This window comes from Passer domesticus, chromosome 7 (assembly GCF_036417665.1).
Source record: "Passer domesticus isolate bPasDom1 chromosome 7, bPasDom1.hap1, whole genome shotgun sequence".
NCBI lineage: Eukaryota > Metazoa > Chordata > Aves > Passeriformes > Passeridae > Passer > Passer domesticus.
The window spans coordinates 52827408-52840764 of record NC_087480.1 but is presented as its reverse complement, the minus strand read 5'-3'; the positions used below and the strand labels follow the sequence as shown (position 1 = coordinate 52840764).

At 47.5% G+C, this 13357-nt stretch overlaps 1 protein-coding gene across 6 annotated transcripts in view; it reads right to left on the bottom strand.

Moving 5' to 3' along the window:
* RNF220 (ring finger protein 220) overlaps window positions 1–13357 on the bottom strand; it is a 210819-nt gene that overhangs the window by 47617 nt on the left and 149845 nt on the right. For 5 of the 6 annotated variants that reach the window (XM_064428681.1, XM_064428683.1, XM_064428684.1 and 2 more), the window contains 2 exons: window positions 11077–11172; window positions 6917–6959 (listed from right to left, as the gene is read on the bottom strand). In XM_064428681.1, coding sequence (XP_064284751.1) covers window positions 6917–6959; window positions 11077–11172 — 139 coding nt within the window. Of the gene's footprint in view, window positions 1–6916; window positions 6960–7108; window positions 7277–11076; window positions 11173–13357 lie in introns of those variants that run through there. The other variant, XM_064428686.1, reaches the window with a different exon arrangement.

Genomic DNA, 13357 nt, shown 5'->3' with positions numbered 1-13357 from the left:
ATCAATTCCAGGACAACAAAGCCTCCTGTACACCCTGAAAAATTCCTTCTCAGACCACCACAAACAAGTCGGAGCACCATCTTGGTAGCAGGCAATATTTATGGAAAGAGATTTGCTATGAAAAACACAGAACCTGTGCTAGATAGCTTCTGCCTCTCTATTGTTTTTATTTCATGAAAACTAGGGGCTACACTGCCTTCTTCAGAGCATGCTCTGGGAAACAAACATGTTAGGAATCACGATGATTAGAAAAAGCAGCCAAGGTAGCCTGTTGCTTAATCCAATAGCTGGTTAATTTGAGCCATCGTTTAATGTGATCAAAACATCTGGAACCAAATCATTTGCATTAAAAAGAACTTCTGTCTTTTATTATGATGGCTTTAGGCAGGTATTACTGAATAACTCAATCACTGGCTGCAGGAAAGTCACTGTTTAATTAATAAGGAAGGTCAAAATTCTGAATGAGAGACAAGAAAAAGCCCAAGGAAAGCCCATGTGATAATGAGAGATGACACCACCAAAAAGCTGCATTAGCCAGAAATCGTTACTGACATTGTGAGCACTGCAGCATGCTCTGAAAGCCTTCATGCCTGAACACTGTGGGATCAACAGCTCCCTGCAGCCCACGAGTCACAGAAAGCTTCTGGAATGCCAGGATGAGAAGGACCAGTGTACAGGCAAGTTTCTGTTTATTGTTTTCTCAAGTGCATCAGTTTAGAGCACAAACATCAAGTGAATTATAAAGTTTCAGCTTAACACATCAGCACAGAGCAGAAAGGCCTCCTTCAAGACTTTCTTGTTGGCTTCCCTGAACTCAGGACTCTCTGGGTTAGGATATATTTTCCCAAAATCTGGCACTAGGAGTATTCATCATCCCCTGTACTCTCTCATGCTCCAGCACTAAGAAAGCTTCAAATTATTCCATGGGCACTGTTTTTCCTCATTGAAATACATATGTGTGAAAACTCCCTGAAAAATACATCTCCACTCCGCATATGCTGGAAAGGATTCTCTAAATGTGACATTCCTAGAGTAAGAGACAGCAACTTGAGACCAAAACAAGAGTGTTTTTGATGTCTGGCACTTCGAACAATACAGACTTTCAACACACACAGCTTTCATCATCTGTCTAAATTTTATTTGCTGAAGCTCCACAACCCTCTCCTGTGTTGGGTATACCACACTGACAGTTCCACAACCCTCTCATTTAGGCAGAGTTAAGCCACACTCTTTCTGGCTTGTACTTTAGTGCCCAAGAGATTTCTGAAGTTCTGGTTTAGTGCATACCTATATCCTTCAGCTTGGCTCTTTCATGTAAGTTTAGGATGCTCTTTCTTGCCTCACTAGCTCTGTAGAGCTAGCAAAAAATATGGAAGGAGGCTGGAATCAGACATGACTTGAGCATTCCTCAGCAAACACCCATCTGGAGAGAAACACAGAAACAAAGCCTTCTCTATTCTGATCGCAGACACAAATTTCTCTCACCTCATCATGTTTTTAACAGGGAAATGCAGGGAAGGAACAGTTTAATTATTCTGGTAGGACTCCCCATGGCCAAACAATTCAGTCAAAGCAGTCTGCCTGGTGAATTTATTAGTATTTTTAGGGTTTTTTTACTGCCATCCTCCAATCCATGCACTGTAGCAGTGACAAAAGGAAGACAACTTATTTTGGATCTTCTACATGTAAATTCTGTAGAAGAATGGGATCATTTTGCCAGAACAAGTACCTGATCTGCTGCTGAAATGTTAGTGCAGAGCTGGGAAGAGAACCAGCTCCAGAGAATTCTGCTCCAGCTCTACACGAGCCCCAGCAGCCAGCCTCTATCCTGCTCCTGCAGAGCAGCAGCCCTTTGAGCTGCAGTGCCACAAGTGAAAAAGCCACTGGAGGAAAGAGGTGTTGAAAACAAATCCCCCTGCCACTTTCATTCTCTGGTCATTAGCAGTGGCAGCGTCGTGCCCACGGAGGCCAAGGGTGCCCCTGGTGACAGGAGGGATGGGGAGGGAGCAGCCTGGAGAGCGGCGCTGTCCCTGCCCGGCACACGCAGCCCGGCCATCACTTCCAATCAGCGCGGCACGGACCGAGCGGCCCCAGAGGCAGGGGCTGATTGTGGCGCTGTCCCGAAGGGGAGCAGCTCAAAAGAACACGCAAGTGAGACCACGGGATTGCTAATTAGTGTTGATAGATGCGATCATTTCTAATTAGCTCACTAATCCCTCTCTCCCTCGCTCCTGTCGCAGGAGCATGGAGAGGGGAAAAAAAAAAGAAAAAGTCATTCCCTCCCTCCCGTAATTCAGGAAGATAAAAATGCAGCCAGTCGAGGACTGGATGTACAAAGAGGACAGAACTCAGGGAAGGTGGTTTTTGCATAAGCCTGAACCATTCTTACTTCTGACTGAACAAAGACTCCATAGTTATTATTCCAACCTTCTGCCAGAAGGTGAGAAGTTCACTAGTTTTTATTAGCATTAATAATTATTATTAGGCTATCAGAGGGCTTCCAGCACCTCCGAGGCCTCACTTTTAAAGATGTACATTACCCTATACACGGCTCCTGCTGCAAGTGCATGTTCTCCTTCAGGTTACACGAAACCATCAGGCACCCGGGGAGTTCAAGTCACCACAGCAGATGAAAGTAGCACCCAGAGGTGAGCAAGAACTGGGATCCTCTGCAAGGGCAGGGGGTCTCAGCTATGGTCTCTGACTTAACCTAGGAGCTGTGCTGGCTGTGGAACTGCTCTTCCCTTCACTGATATGTAGTTCTCCAATATGGGGCTATGCAAGGTGAGAGGCTGCTTGCTCCAGAGAGAAGGAGCCAACTGCACTCCACAAAGCCCCTGCTGCTGAGGGCACTCTCGTCCCTGCCTTCACACAGGCACAGAGACAAGGAGCCAACCCACCACTGCTGCCTTACTGGCAGAAGACACCGAGGATTTTTTCTAACAATGGGCCCTCCTCATCAAGGCTGAACCTCATTTATTCCTAAAGATCATGTTACTCTCTAGTCCAGCCAAACTTCCTGTGAGAAAAGCTAATGGATTTTAGTTTTTACTGGTACTCCCCTCCCCAAGCAAAAATTCACCTTCAGGACACAGCACTAATTACCTCAGAAGTGCTCTTACATGGCATCTAGCAGTGGACATTGCACCAACCTCTCCTGCAGCATCAAAGGTCATGATTAAGTTACTAGCAATATCTCTTATGGTTCCCTCCACCAGTTTGAGTGGTCCCCTGAGTCCTATGCAGACATCATTAGCAGCTCCTGCAATGTCAGGCCAATCAAATTAAGTAGAAGCATTTTTGTCTCCTTTCCAGTGAAAATCATCCAGCTTTATTCCTCCCCCACCCATCAGCTACAAAAGCACAGAACATGGTGCTTGTGGTTCAACAAACTGCACGGTCTGTTTGGAGAGACAGGCTTGGGGTAACCACCAAAACTGGACTCACCTTCTCAGGGAGGTGCAAATGGAGCCTTGTAAGGACTTACTTTACAACTCTCCTGAGAAATCTAGAAATAACCCTAAACTTACGTCAAAGATATTCAAGCACAAGAACCAGCGGCTGCTCTCTGCAAGTCTACTATTGGAGTCCTAGGAGTGGCTATACCTACTTTTGTTAGATCTGTCACAGAAAGCTTTTGTGAATGATCAAACTCATCCACAGCATCTGATGCAAGGGAACAATGTCAGTAGTGGTGGAGCACAAAAAGCCATCTCAAGAAGAAGCAAAAGCAAGGAAACAGATGGTCAAGAAGGAATTCATTTGAGGCCTTAAGTACAATTTGCTGCCCATCTGCCTGAAAAAGAACATTAAGGGCCAGATTCACAAAAGGGTTTCAGTGCAGCTTTCAGATTTGCATGGTCAAGGTTCCACCAAGATGATTTTCAGCAACCTTCAATCTGACACTATTCTCTGAGGTTGGCACCTACTTAACCTGCTGAACCCATGTTCTGATACACTAAGCCAAACTTGGTGCCTCTAATTTTGAATGACTACCTAACCTGTTCTGCACTGCTAAACTCCACAAGCATCAATTTACAGGGTGGCTTAAAGTCTCCAGTTTGGCAACACTGGAAATAAGGCAAATGAAAGAAATGCTTCCTTTGTCACACAGGTTCATCAGGAATCAGCACCTCATATGCCTGGGTTCACAAGGACACAACCTCTGGAAAGTGAGTTTAGCACAGGTGAGAAGTGCAGGATTAACTCACTGAGGCTGACAGGGAAGTTGTGATACAAACACTCAACCAAGAGCCTAACAGACAGAACATTATTCTCCTGCTCCTGGGCTTGGAAATGCATTTGCCTTACTTACAGCTCAATTTAAGGCACAGGTTTGACTTACAGAATTAAAATTCTGGCCAGTCAGGTACATGTGAACCATGCTGCTATCAGCACCTAATCATGTTGTGGCCAGGCCAACAGAAGCTCACAGAAGACATTCCCCTCTCTACCTTCTCTTCCCTTAGCTCCTCTTTCACATTCCCAAACGAACACAACTGGATGGAAAACATCAAGGTCCAAACAAGACCGAGTCACAAACAGCCTGGCAGCCAAGATTAGAGTCAAGGACAATGTGGAAGAAGAGCAAACACTGTGAGCCATTTTTATGGGAGGAGTTTCCAGAAGTGCTTCTAGAACTCCGCTCATAAATGCTTGACAGAAATACCAAGATAAACTGGTTACAACAATATTGAAAAGTACACATAAAACATAATAAAACAAATGAAATAGATTTTTATTTGACAGACTGCATTTGCTATATCTGAAGTTTCTGCAGTGTGTCAATGAGAATATGAAAAAAAAGCCAGTTGTCCTTGAACAAGTCCTACACAACTTCTGTTCATGTAAAATAATCAGGATTAGGGAACTAAAGTTGCATGATTGATTAGAAGCTCATTAAAATATGAGATATAGATAAATAAGAGGGGTTTTTTTTCCCTACAGCACTCCAACATTCTCCATCTAAAGCATTACTGCTCAAATTACTCAACAATAACGTGGCATAGCTTACAAATACTGCAATTATTTCAGTACAAACAAATGTGGAAGAAACTAGAAAGCAGCCAGTGTTCAGAAGTACAAATGTAAAGACACATGCAGAGAAAGGAGCAGCAGAACCCACCCAACCATGTGGCTGGGTGCAGACTGGCCCAGACATCACTACAGGAATGTTGTGGGAACAGATATAATTGGTCAGAAAAAGCTAAGGTCAGAAGGAACCAGGTCTGATCTAATCTGACCTTCTTTGGGACTTCACCTGAATTTCTGCATCCATCTCCCTGACATCTGCACCCTCTTCATCTCAGAGTGAAGTAGAGAACAGACAGGAAACCCCAGCATTATTAGGGCAGCACATATATTCTTTCATTTAGAATATGGCTGTACCACAAAAGGTACATAAAAAAGAATACAAAGCCCAGCAAAAACAATGCAAACGCTGTACAAAACTACCTGCCTCCCTTTAGATGAGCACAGGTTCACAAAATCATCCAACAACACAGGCCAAGAAGAGCTCCCAAAAGGAGATCACAGTCCACCCAGGTTGTGCTGCAACCAGAGCACAGGGACAGAGACAAAAGCACAAAGCAATACTGAGCCACTTCAGCAGAGCACGCCCTCACCGAGAGCTTCGTCCACAACACCAAGAATTTCACAAGCCTGGCTCAGACTTTTAAAAAATATTTAAAATAAGGTGACCGCACCTCAACTGCTGGTCTGAAAAAAAGGTGGAAGGAGAGAGTTTAGCCCAGCTATGATACAGGAACAGCTTGACATCCTTGACTCCAGAGACCTCGGTCACACACAACAAGTGACACAGAGCAGCCCCTCCTGTGTCTGGGCCACGTGAAGTCTGTGTGTGCCTGCCAGCACTGGCAGCTCCTGCACCCATCCTGGATGCAGCGTGAGCACCTGCCAGCAGTTACCTGCCACTGCTGCAAGGTAACTCTTTCTTTGTTCTATTGCTTAACAGACTTTCTGGAGTTTGCAGTTTTTTGGCCCTCTGGGTTGATATTTAAAAATCCTAAGGCTAGGTGTGAATTCACCTATGTCTAACTTATCAAAGATCTGGATCAGGAGCTTCTATTTGCTTAAGACTACACTAAACATGGAGGGCTTCAAATTCAAGCAAACTGTTTTGCTACCAGCACACTCTAAACCCTTTTGCTCTTTTGTTCAAGCAGATCTTCTTCTAAGTAAACTCCAAATGCTCATCAGAGGTGTTATAGTGAACTATCACATCAGGAAGCTCAAGATTAATGAACCTGCTAGCAACCTGAATAACCAAATTCTGACTAAATATCACATCTTAAAGTAGCTACAAGCAGTACAAAACCAGATGACAGAACATTGTTACTGTGTGCATGTTAAGTTCTGACGTCTGAACTTTGAGAAAAGTTTCAACTTCTTCAGCTCTAATAAAAAAAGTTTCCTTTCAGCTTTTCTTTCCAATTTCAAAGCAGAGATGGGCTTGCCTTCTCTAAAACAATGTCTGATTTCGTTTTTTAATACCAGGCCACTGTCCACTAGAAATAGTTGTTTACTTGTTAGGAGCACCTACAGATAGAACAATAAAAGCACCACACCAGCATCCGTGGGTTTGAGAGGAAAAAAAAAAAACCCAAACAAAACAAACCATGACGTAGGATGACGCTCAGGCTTCTCAAAAGTTTACTGCGAGATTCAGCCATGTGAGCGGTGAGGGAGCGCGGCTTTGGGGCCTGTTTCACACCGGCCGGGCATCCCGGCCGGGGGCAGCGCGGAGGGCTTCACCCGAACGCCCCCGCGCCCTCCCGGCCGACCGAGGCCGCGGCGGCTCCGGGCCTGCGGGGCGGGGGACACGGGGGTGTCACACAACTCGGCCCAACTCTGGAAACTTCTCGGGAGGGGCAGGCGCCACGGGGGCCGCACTCACCGTTCAGCCGGGTCTGCCGGTTCGCTCGCACCCGCAGGAAGGTCTGCACAGGGGAGACAAGAGCGTCAGCACGCGCACGTAAACAACTCTCCCCTCGCCCGCACACAAGGCCCGGCCCGGTCCCCCCTCTCCCCGCGCATCCCCGGGACGACGCTCCGTCCGCGGGCCTCCCCCCCACACCGCAGCACCCACCTCTTCCCGGCCCCCGCCGCCGGGCCCCCTCTTGCCGCTCTGCATAGCCGCGGGCGCCGCGGGCGGGCGGCGGGCGGCGGGCCCGGGATGCGGGCGGATGCGGCGCGGCCCGGCGGGCGCCGCCGATCAGCCCCCGGCGGCCGCCGCCATGTTGGCCCCGGTCATGTGACCCGCGGCGCGCGGGTGAGAGTTCAGCAGGCAGTTCCCATGACAACCGACAGGGGGCGGCAGCGCCCGGCGAGCCCGGCCAATCAGAGCCCCGGGGCGGCGGGAACGCGGAGGGTCTGGCCAATCAAAATTCAGGGGTTACGGGGGGGACCCTGTGTACCTGACCAATCAGAAATCGAAGAATACTGCGACCCTGGGGCGTCTGGCCAATCAGAAATCAGGGGTTACTGAGACCCTGGAGTGCCGGGTCAGTCAGGAATCAGGACCCACTGGAACCCAAGGGCCATGATTCATCAGACCCCAAAGGCAGGTTGCTGCCCCGGGGCAGTTGACCAATCAGGGCCTGGGAGCAACTGGAAAGCAGTTTTCCTGATTTCCTTATCCAACAAGATTCCCTTGCCCAATAGTGATTGAGCACCCTTCAGTCCCAATGTCATTGGCCAATCAAAGCGTTAGCCCTAAAAATAACCCAAAGGCACTGACCAATCAGACACCAGGGTGTCACTCTCCAACTTCCTCTGCCCAATCAGAGAGTGGGGCCGAAGGGCTCTTGGCCAATCAGAATGCAGAGGTGATAAGACCCAAAGGCAGGAGGCCAATGGGCTTTTCTGTGGCCCTGCCATGGAGCCCCCAGGGCCTGCCCTGGCTGGGGGAGTCGAGCCTCGGGGAAGCAGAGCCCTGGGAAGTGGAGCCCCGTCCTTCTGCCTGCTGACACCATCTGCATCTGCCAGCTGAGCATCCACCTCAGCTCCTGGCCTCTGACACCTGCCTGCCCTGCCCAGAAATGGCCCCTGCCACAGGGACAGCTTGGCTACAGGCAGAGCCCAAGCTTTCCAGGCATTCCTTCCTCTTTTCCTTAACATGGTTCAGCAAGCCTGGGTGGTCAGAACAGTCTCATATCTCATATCTCATATCTCATATCTCATATCTCATATCTCATATCTCATACAGGGTTTCCCTCCCATATCTGCTGCACAGCTGTGGTGGAGGATGGCCCCAGCAGACCGGCCTGAAATTGGGACAGAGCTGGGGGCTACAAATTGGGCAGCAGAGGCTCCTATACACACAAATCCCATCTGTTTCACTTTTCTGCAGACTCCTCAGACTTTGTTTCCTGGAATCAAACCTATATTTTGGGTCTCATCTCCGGCCCCTGACAGTCTGTCACTTCTTCTTCAGATGGAAAAAAAAACCACCCTGATACAGGTTTTTCTGCCCCAGATGATGATGGGCATCAGGACAGTTCAGGTGCTGGCTGGTGAGCTTTGCACAGTCTGTCCTACACCCCAGCTCTGCCTGCCTGCTGAACACGCAGCTGGATTTTCATACATGGCTTCCTTACAAAATCACAGCTGCTGATTGTTGGCTTCACCCTTTTAATGAATTGAGCTGTCTTTTGGGAGGCACGCTTACCTGAGCTCGGGAGGAGGGAGGTGAGCCTTCCCTGGACAAGGATTTTAGGTTTTTGCTTACACTACACTTGCTATTCAGTCACAAAAATTCTGTGGGCTCCCTCCAAGCCTGAAATGCCATCTTTGCAGTACGATGTTTCACTTGCAATTTGCTGTTGATTTCTCCACTGGGTATTCAGGGTTTTATCTAAATGTAACTAAAATGGCTTTGTTTTTACTCAAAGCTCCATCTGACAGAAGATACTGTAAGAGGAGCAGCCCCTACTGACCAAATCCATTGGCTGTCACTACCTTGATCTCCATGTACCAAGCTCCAGCAACCAGGCTTGGCACAGGGGAGGCAGGAGGATGCCTCCTCCCCACATCCAGGAGCCACCTCATTGCCTTCACTGCGGCCCCTCTCAGCACGGGGAGCAATTCCAGCAGCCCTAGTGCTGTGCAAGCCCCTATTTCCATAGCACTCCTATTCATTAATCTCCTTCCCTCAGTATCCCCATTGGTATATAAGCACAAAGACTGAGAAAACGGAGCCACAGGAATTCTGAAAACCCAAACGCCAATAACTCACGTTCTAGCATGTTACTAATACAGTGTATAATCATGATTAGATCACAACACAGGGGACAGTCATAATGCCAGCACACCTCTGCATATGGAAAGCTAAATTTTGCAGCCCTTAAAATCACCACCGTGAGAGTCTTCTGCTCTGCTTCCTGGGCTTTTTCCCTTGGTAAGCCAGGCAGATTGAATTCTCATTCATATTGTGGCTTTATTAAGAATACACTGAGGCTTTACACACCCTTGGCACCCACTCTGAGGTCCCTTTACACTGCCAGTGCAGCGTAACTCAGCCAGCACAAGCATAAATGAAAATCAGGCCCTAGAGGTGTTTTCTCCCTGCAGTGCAGACGTACAACTCCCATTACACATTTGCATTAAGGGCTGCAATCCTCCATAAAATATGCTCACAAACTTAAAGCACATTAGAGAGTAGCTGGACTCAGCACATAGAGGGGCTTCTGCTAAGAATATTTGTCTTTGAGTATGACATAATAAAAATGTACAGGAATAGAGGGCTGCAAGGGGCCACCAATCTCACAGAGATGATGTCTGGAAGAGTGGGAAGGGAGGGGGGTCCTCCAACAAAGGTGCCATAGTAAAAATCTCTTCCATGCTCTTTTGAAATGAACATAATTTATCTATTAGCCTTAACAAACAGGCAGGAAAGAGAGCAGGATTATCTGAAACAGGCATTTCTGTATCTTCTGCAAGATTTTGCTTCTCTACTTTGCTCCAGCTTTTATTGTTCATGGGAGACTAAAGCAGCTGTGATGTGACACCAAGTTATACCTCAAAGCCACATGGGAATATGATCCACAGCTGATAATATAACCAATAAATAGGACAGAGGATGGAATAAGAGGCAGCAAATGTACAAATCTGCTACTAACAGGACCCATCTTCAGGAACACATGTTGTAACCGGGTCAGCTCAATAAGAGCCTCAACACTGGTCATCAGCCTCTCTCTGCAGGTTCACACACAGACTTGGCATGTGCAAAGTGGCTGATGCAGGAAGATATGAGTGCCTGCCTGACCCTGGGCACAGGGTATGGCTGCAGGCCACCACAGAATAGAGGGTGATGGGCATTTGCCACGCTGGTACAGCCTCAGCCCCCCCAGCCTGTCTACACAGCAGGCGGACACACGCTTGGGTCTGTGCTAATGACCAACATTAATTTATCTGCTGTCTTTCAGCCTACTTGAAGCCAGTGGCTGAGTACAGACTTGCAGCCAAACAGTTGGATGTGTGTTGAGTTGGAGTCAAGTGTGCCAGCCGGCCCCAAAAATACAGACAGACTTACAACCAGCCAAGCTGGACTTGTGCTGCTGCGCTTTTCATTTCTTGCTCCATCTCCCTCAAGTTTTACACATTGCATCATGCATTGAAGTCGTGATCTGCTGCTCCTCTGGGAAGAGAGCATTTTATAAAACAGGCTGGCATTGCTGTGGATTGTCCACACTCATTTTTGTCTTGGATGGGAGTCACAAGTAAAAAACATCACTTCTATGAACGCTTCTCAGTGGGCACAGGGTGGGTAATGACAAACATAGCCATGGAAATGAGACCAATATGGTGGATATAGTGCAACAGAAACGCCTACAAAGATTTAAAAACATTTTTAAGTACCACTGTGGTTCTAGTCAGAGCTGGGAGTCTTCAAAGTCCTGTAAGGGGCCAAGTGCTCATGTCCCCCATGATGCTGGCAGAACCAGGGCAGTGACTGCATAGCCAAGAGCAAGGCTGTCACACAGAGGGAGCTGTGGGCCCTGGGGTGTGCTGGCTCCCTTCCTAAGGCTGAGACAGCAACAGCATCCACCTGCTTACCTGGTATCTGTCTGAGTGATGGATGTCATCTGAGGAGTGGGGTGATGCTGTCGGAGAATCTCCTTCCCGCTTGATTGAGGCCGACAACAAAATTGACTGCAAGAGAAAGGAGAAATTCATGTTGTGAGCACTGTCGAGCTCTCTGCCTGTCTCTGAGCTGTCCTCAAAGCCATGGACAGCATCTGCTGTGGGACTGTGCTGGGATGGAATACTGGGCTGCGGGACTGATTCTGCTCTTTGCAAAGGACTCTGCCCCATGAGGGGACCAGGCTGCTGGGTCCAGGAAAGTACAAATGAATGGGACAGTCATTTTTACCCCAGGTCTGGAGGCTGGGACAGAATCAGGCCCTGCTGAAAATGATATGTGAGGACCACACCAGAAATAATCATGATAAGGCACAGGAGTGCTGAGGTGGAGCAGTGCTTACATGTCCTCATCTGCCCTTTCTAAGTGCCACTAAATCTCTCAATAGCTTTGTAAACTGCACTAAAGCTCTCAGCACCTTTGCAGTGCAACTACCTCTTCCTTCAGTAATTATGCTATTTATTTTAATAAGTAGCACAGGAAAAAAAAGGGCCTTTTAGAAGGTTAAAAAGCTCTGTGATATTTGAGACCTAAGAGATCACTGATAAACTTCAAGTCCATAGTAGGTAAGTCTAAATTCTACACACAGTGAACTCTAGCAGGAAAATTACTATGGGAGTTTGACAGGATCTGAAGAAATGTACACTGAGTTGCAATTGAACTTTATGATTAGAGTACTTTGAGGGAAAAATGCAATTTAAAATTCTAGTTAAAATTATAAATTAGCTAAACTAGGCTAAATATAGCCCACTACATTGTGAAAAAATGTACACTGGAAAAGCAGCTCTGCAGATGTTTGTTTCTGAGAATCAGCTGGCAAGATTTGACAATAAATGACTGCTTGGAGATGTGTGTGTTTGTGAAGGGAAGTGTAGATATCATCTGAATTGGACAGGTCAAGTGTGGTGACAACATTATTAAAAAGCATAATACCTTGGAGAAAGGCAAGTATTCCAGAAATATTTGCCTCTGGGCTGAAATGAAACATGAAAAAATGTGCATTTTTTGGGAAAGATATGAGAGAGTGGAAAAATGACTCAGCATACAAATTGGTTCAGTCAGCAGCAAGCAATCCCCCAGGCTTGGAGAGCTCTCCACGAGAACAGCACAGCAGTGCAGCCAGCACGGGCATGGAGGGAAGGCAGGCTTGGGCTTGCAGGAGGGCAGCTGGGGTACCGAGTTCCAGCCCGTGGGTGTGAGCTGCCAGCCCTGCCATGTGCGCAGTGCACATCTCTGCCATGAAGCACGGTTCTGCTGCCTGCAGGGAGATGTGATGTCCTGAAAGGGGTCACAGAGGAGTTCCCTGCTGGGGTGCTCGGTTATTTCCTTGCACAAAACCACTTCTGCCAACTGAGACCACATCTCGGGGCTGGCTTGTTCCTCAGCTCAGCCCAACAGGGATGGGCACTGGGAGGGGCAGTGGGAGCCCACGGGGCTGGGACCATCCATCAAAGGCTTCCTCAAGAGCCCAGCCTCCACTTTCCAGGGGACAGATGGCAGAGCAGGGAGGCTCTCTGGCTTCATGTGTTGGCTAAACCCAACTGCTAATGGGCTTTGGTGAACAACTCATTTATTTCTGGAAAAGCCCTCAGCAGAATTTCTGCAGAATGCAGTCCCCAAGCTCCTGCTGTTGTTTAGTTTCTTTATTTTCTAAATAGAGAGTGAGGACCATTTTTGAATAAGCAGGATTGCACATCTCCTAAAAACATGGGGATGAGGCTCAAAGCCTTCAGTTGTGACTCAGAATAACAGAATAATAGTTAATGCCCTAATAAGTCAAGCATCCTGGAGCTGGGAGGGTTAAATCTGTTTTGTCTTTCAATGTATTCCAGAAAAGGGGAAAAAATACCCATCTCCCCATTCCTCGACGACAGACAGACAAACCCTGCCCACCTCCCGCTCCCCCCCTCAGCTGCTGGTAGCTCTAATCCAATATTATTATGTGAAAAATGGTTGGGCTAGCTATGGAGACAGTAAATTAAACGTTATGTATTAGTTTTTAGCGTGTGGTCCTAGGAAGAATGCTGGCCCCATTTATTCCACAAACCTCCTGAGCACCATGGCAATGACCTCTGGAAAAACGCAGGGCTAAACTAATCCCAAAGATGTCAATCTCGAGGCCTCTTCTACATACACTTGCAGTTTAGATTAATAAACTGTCTATTTTTAAATTGTGTGCAAGCACTTCAATTTTAA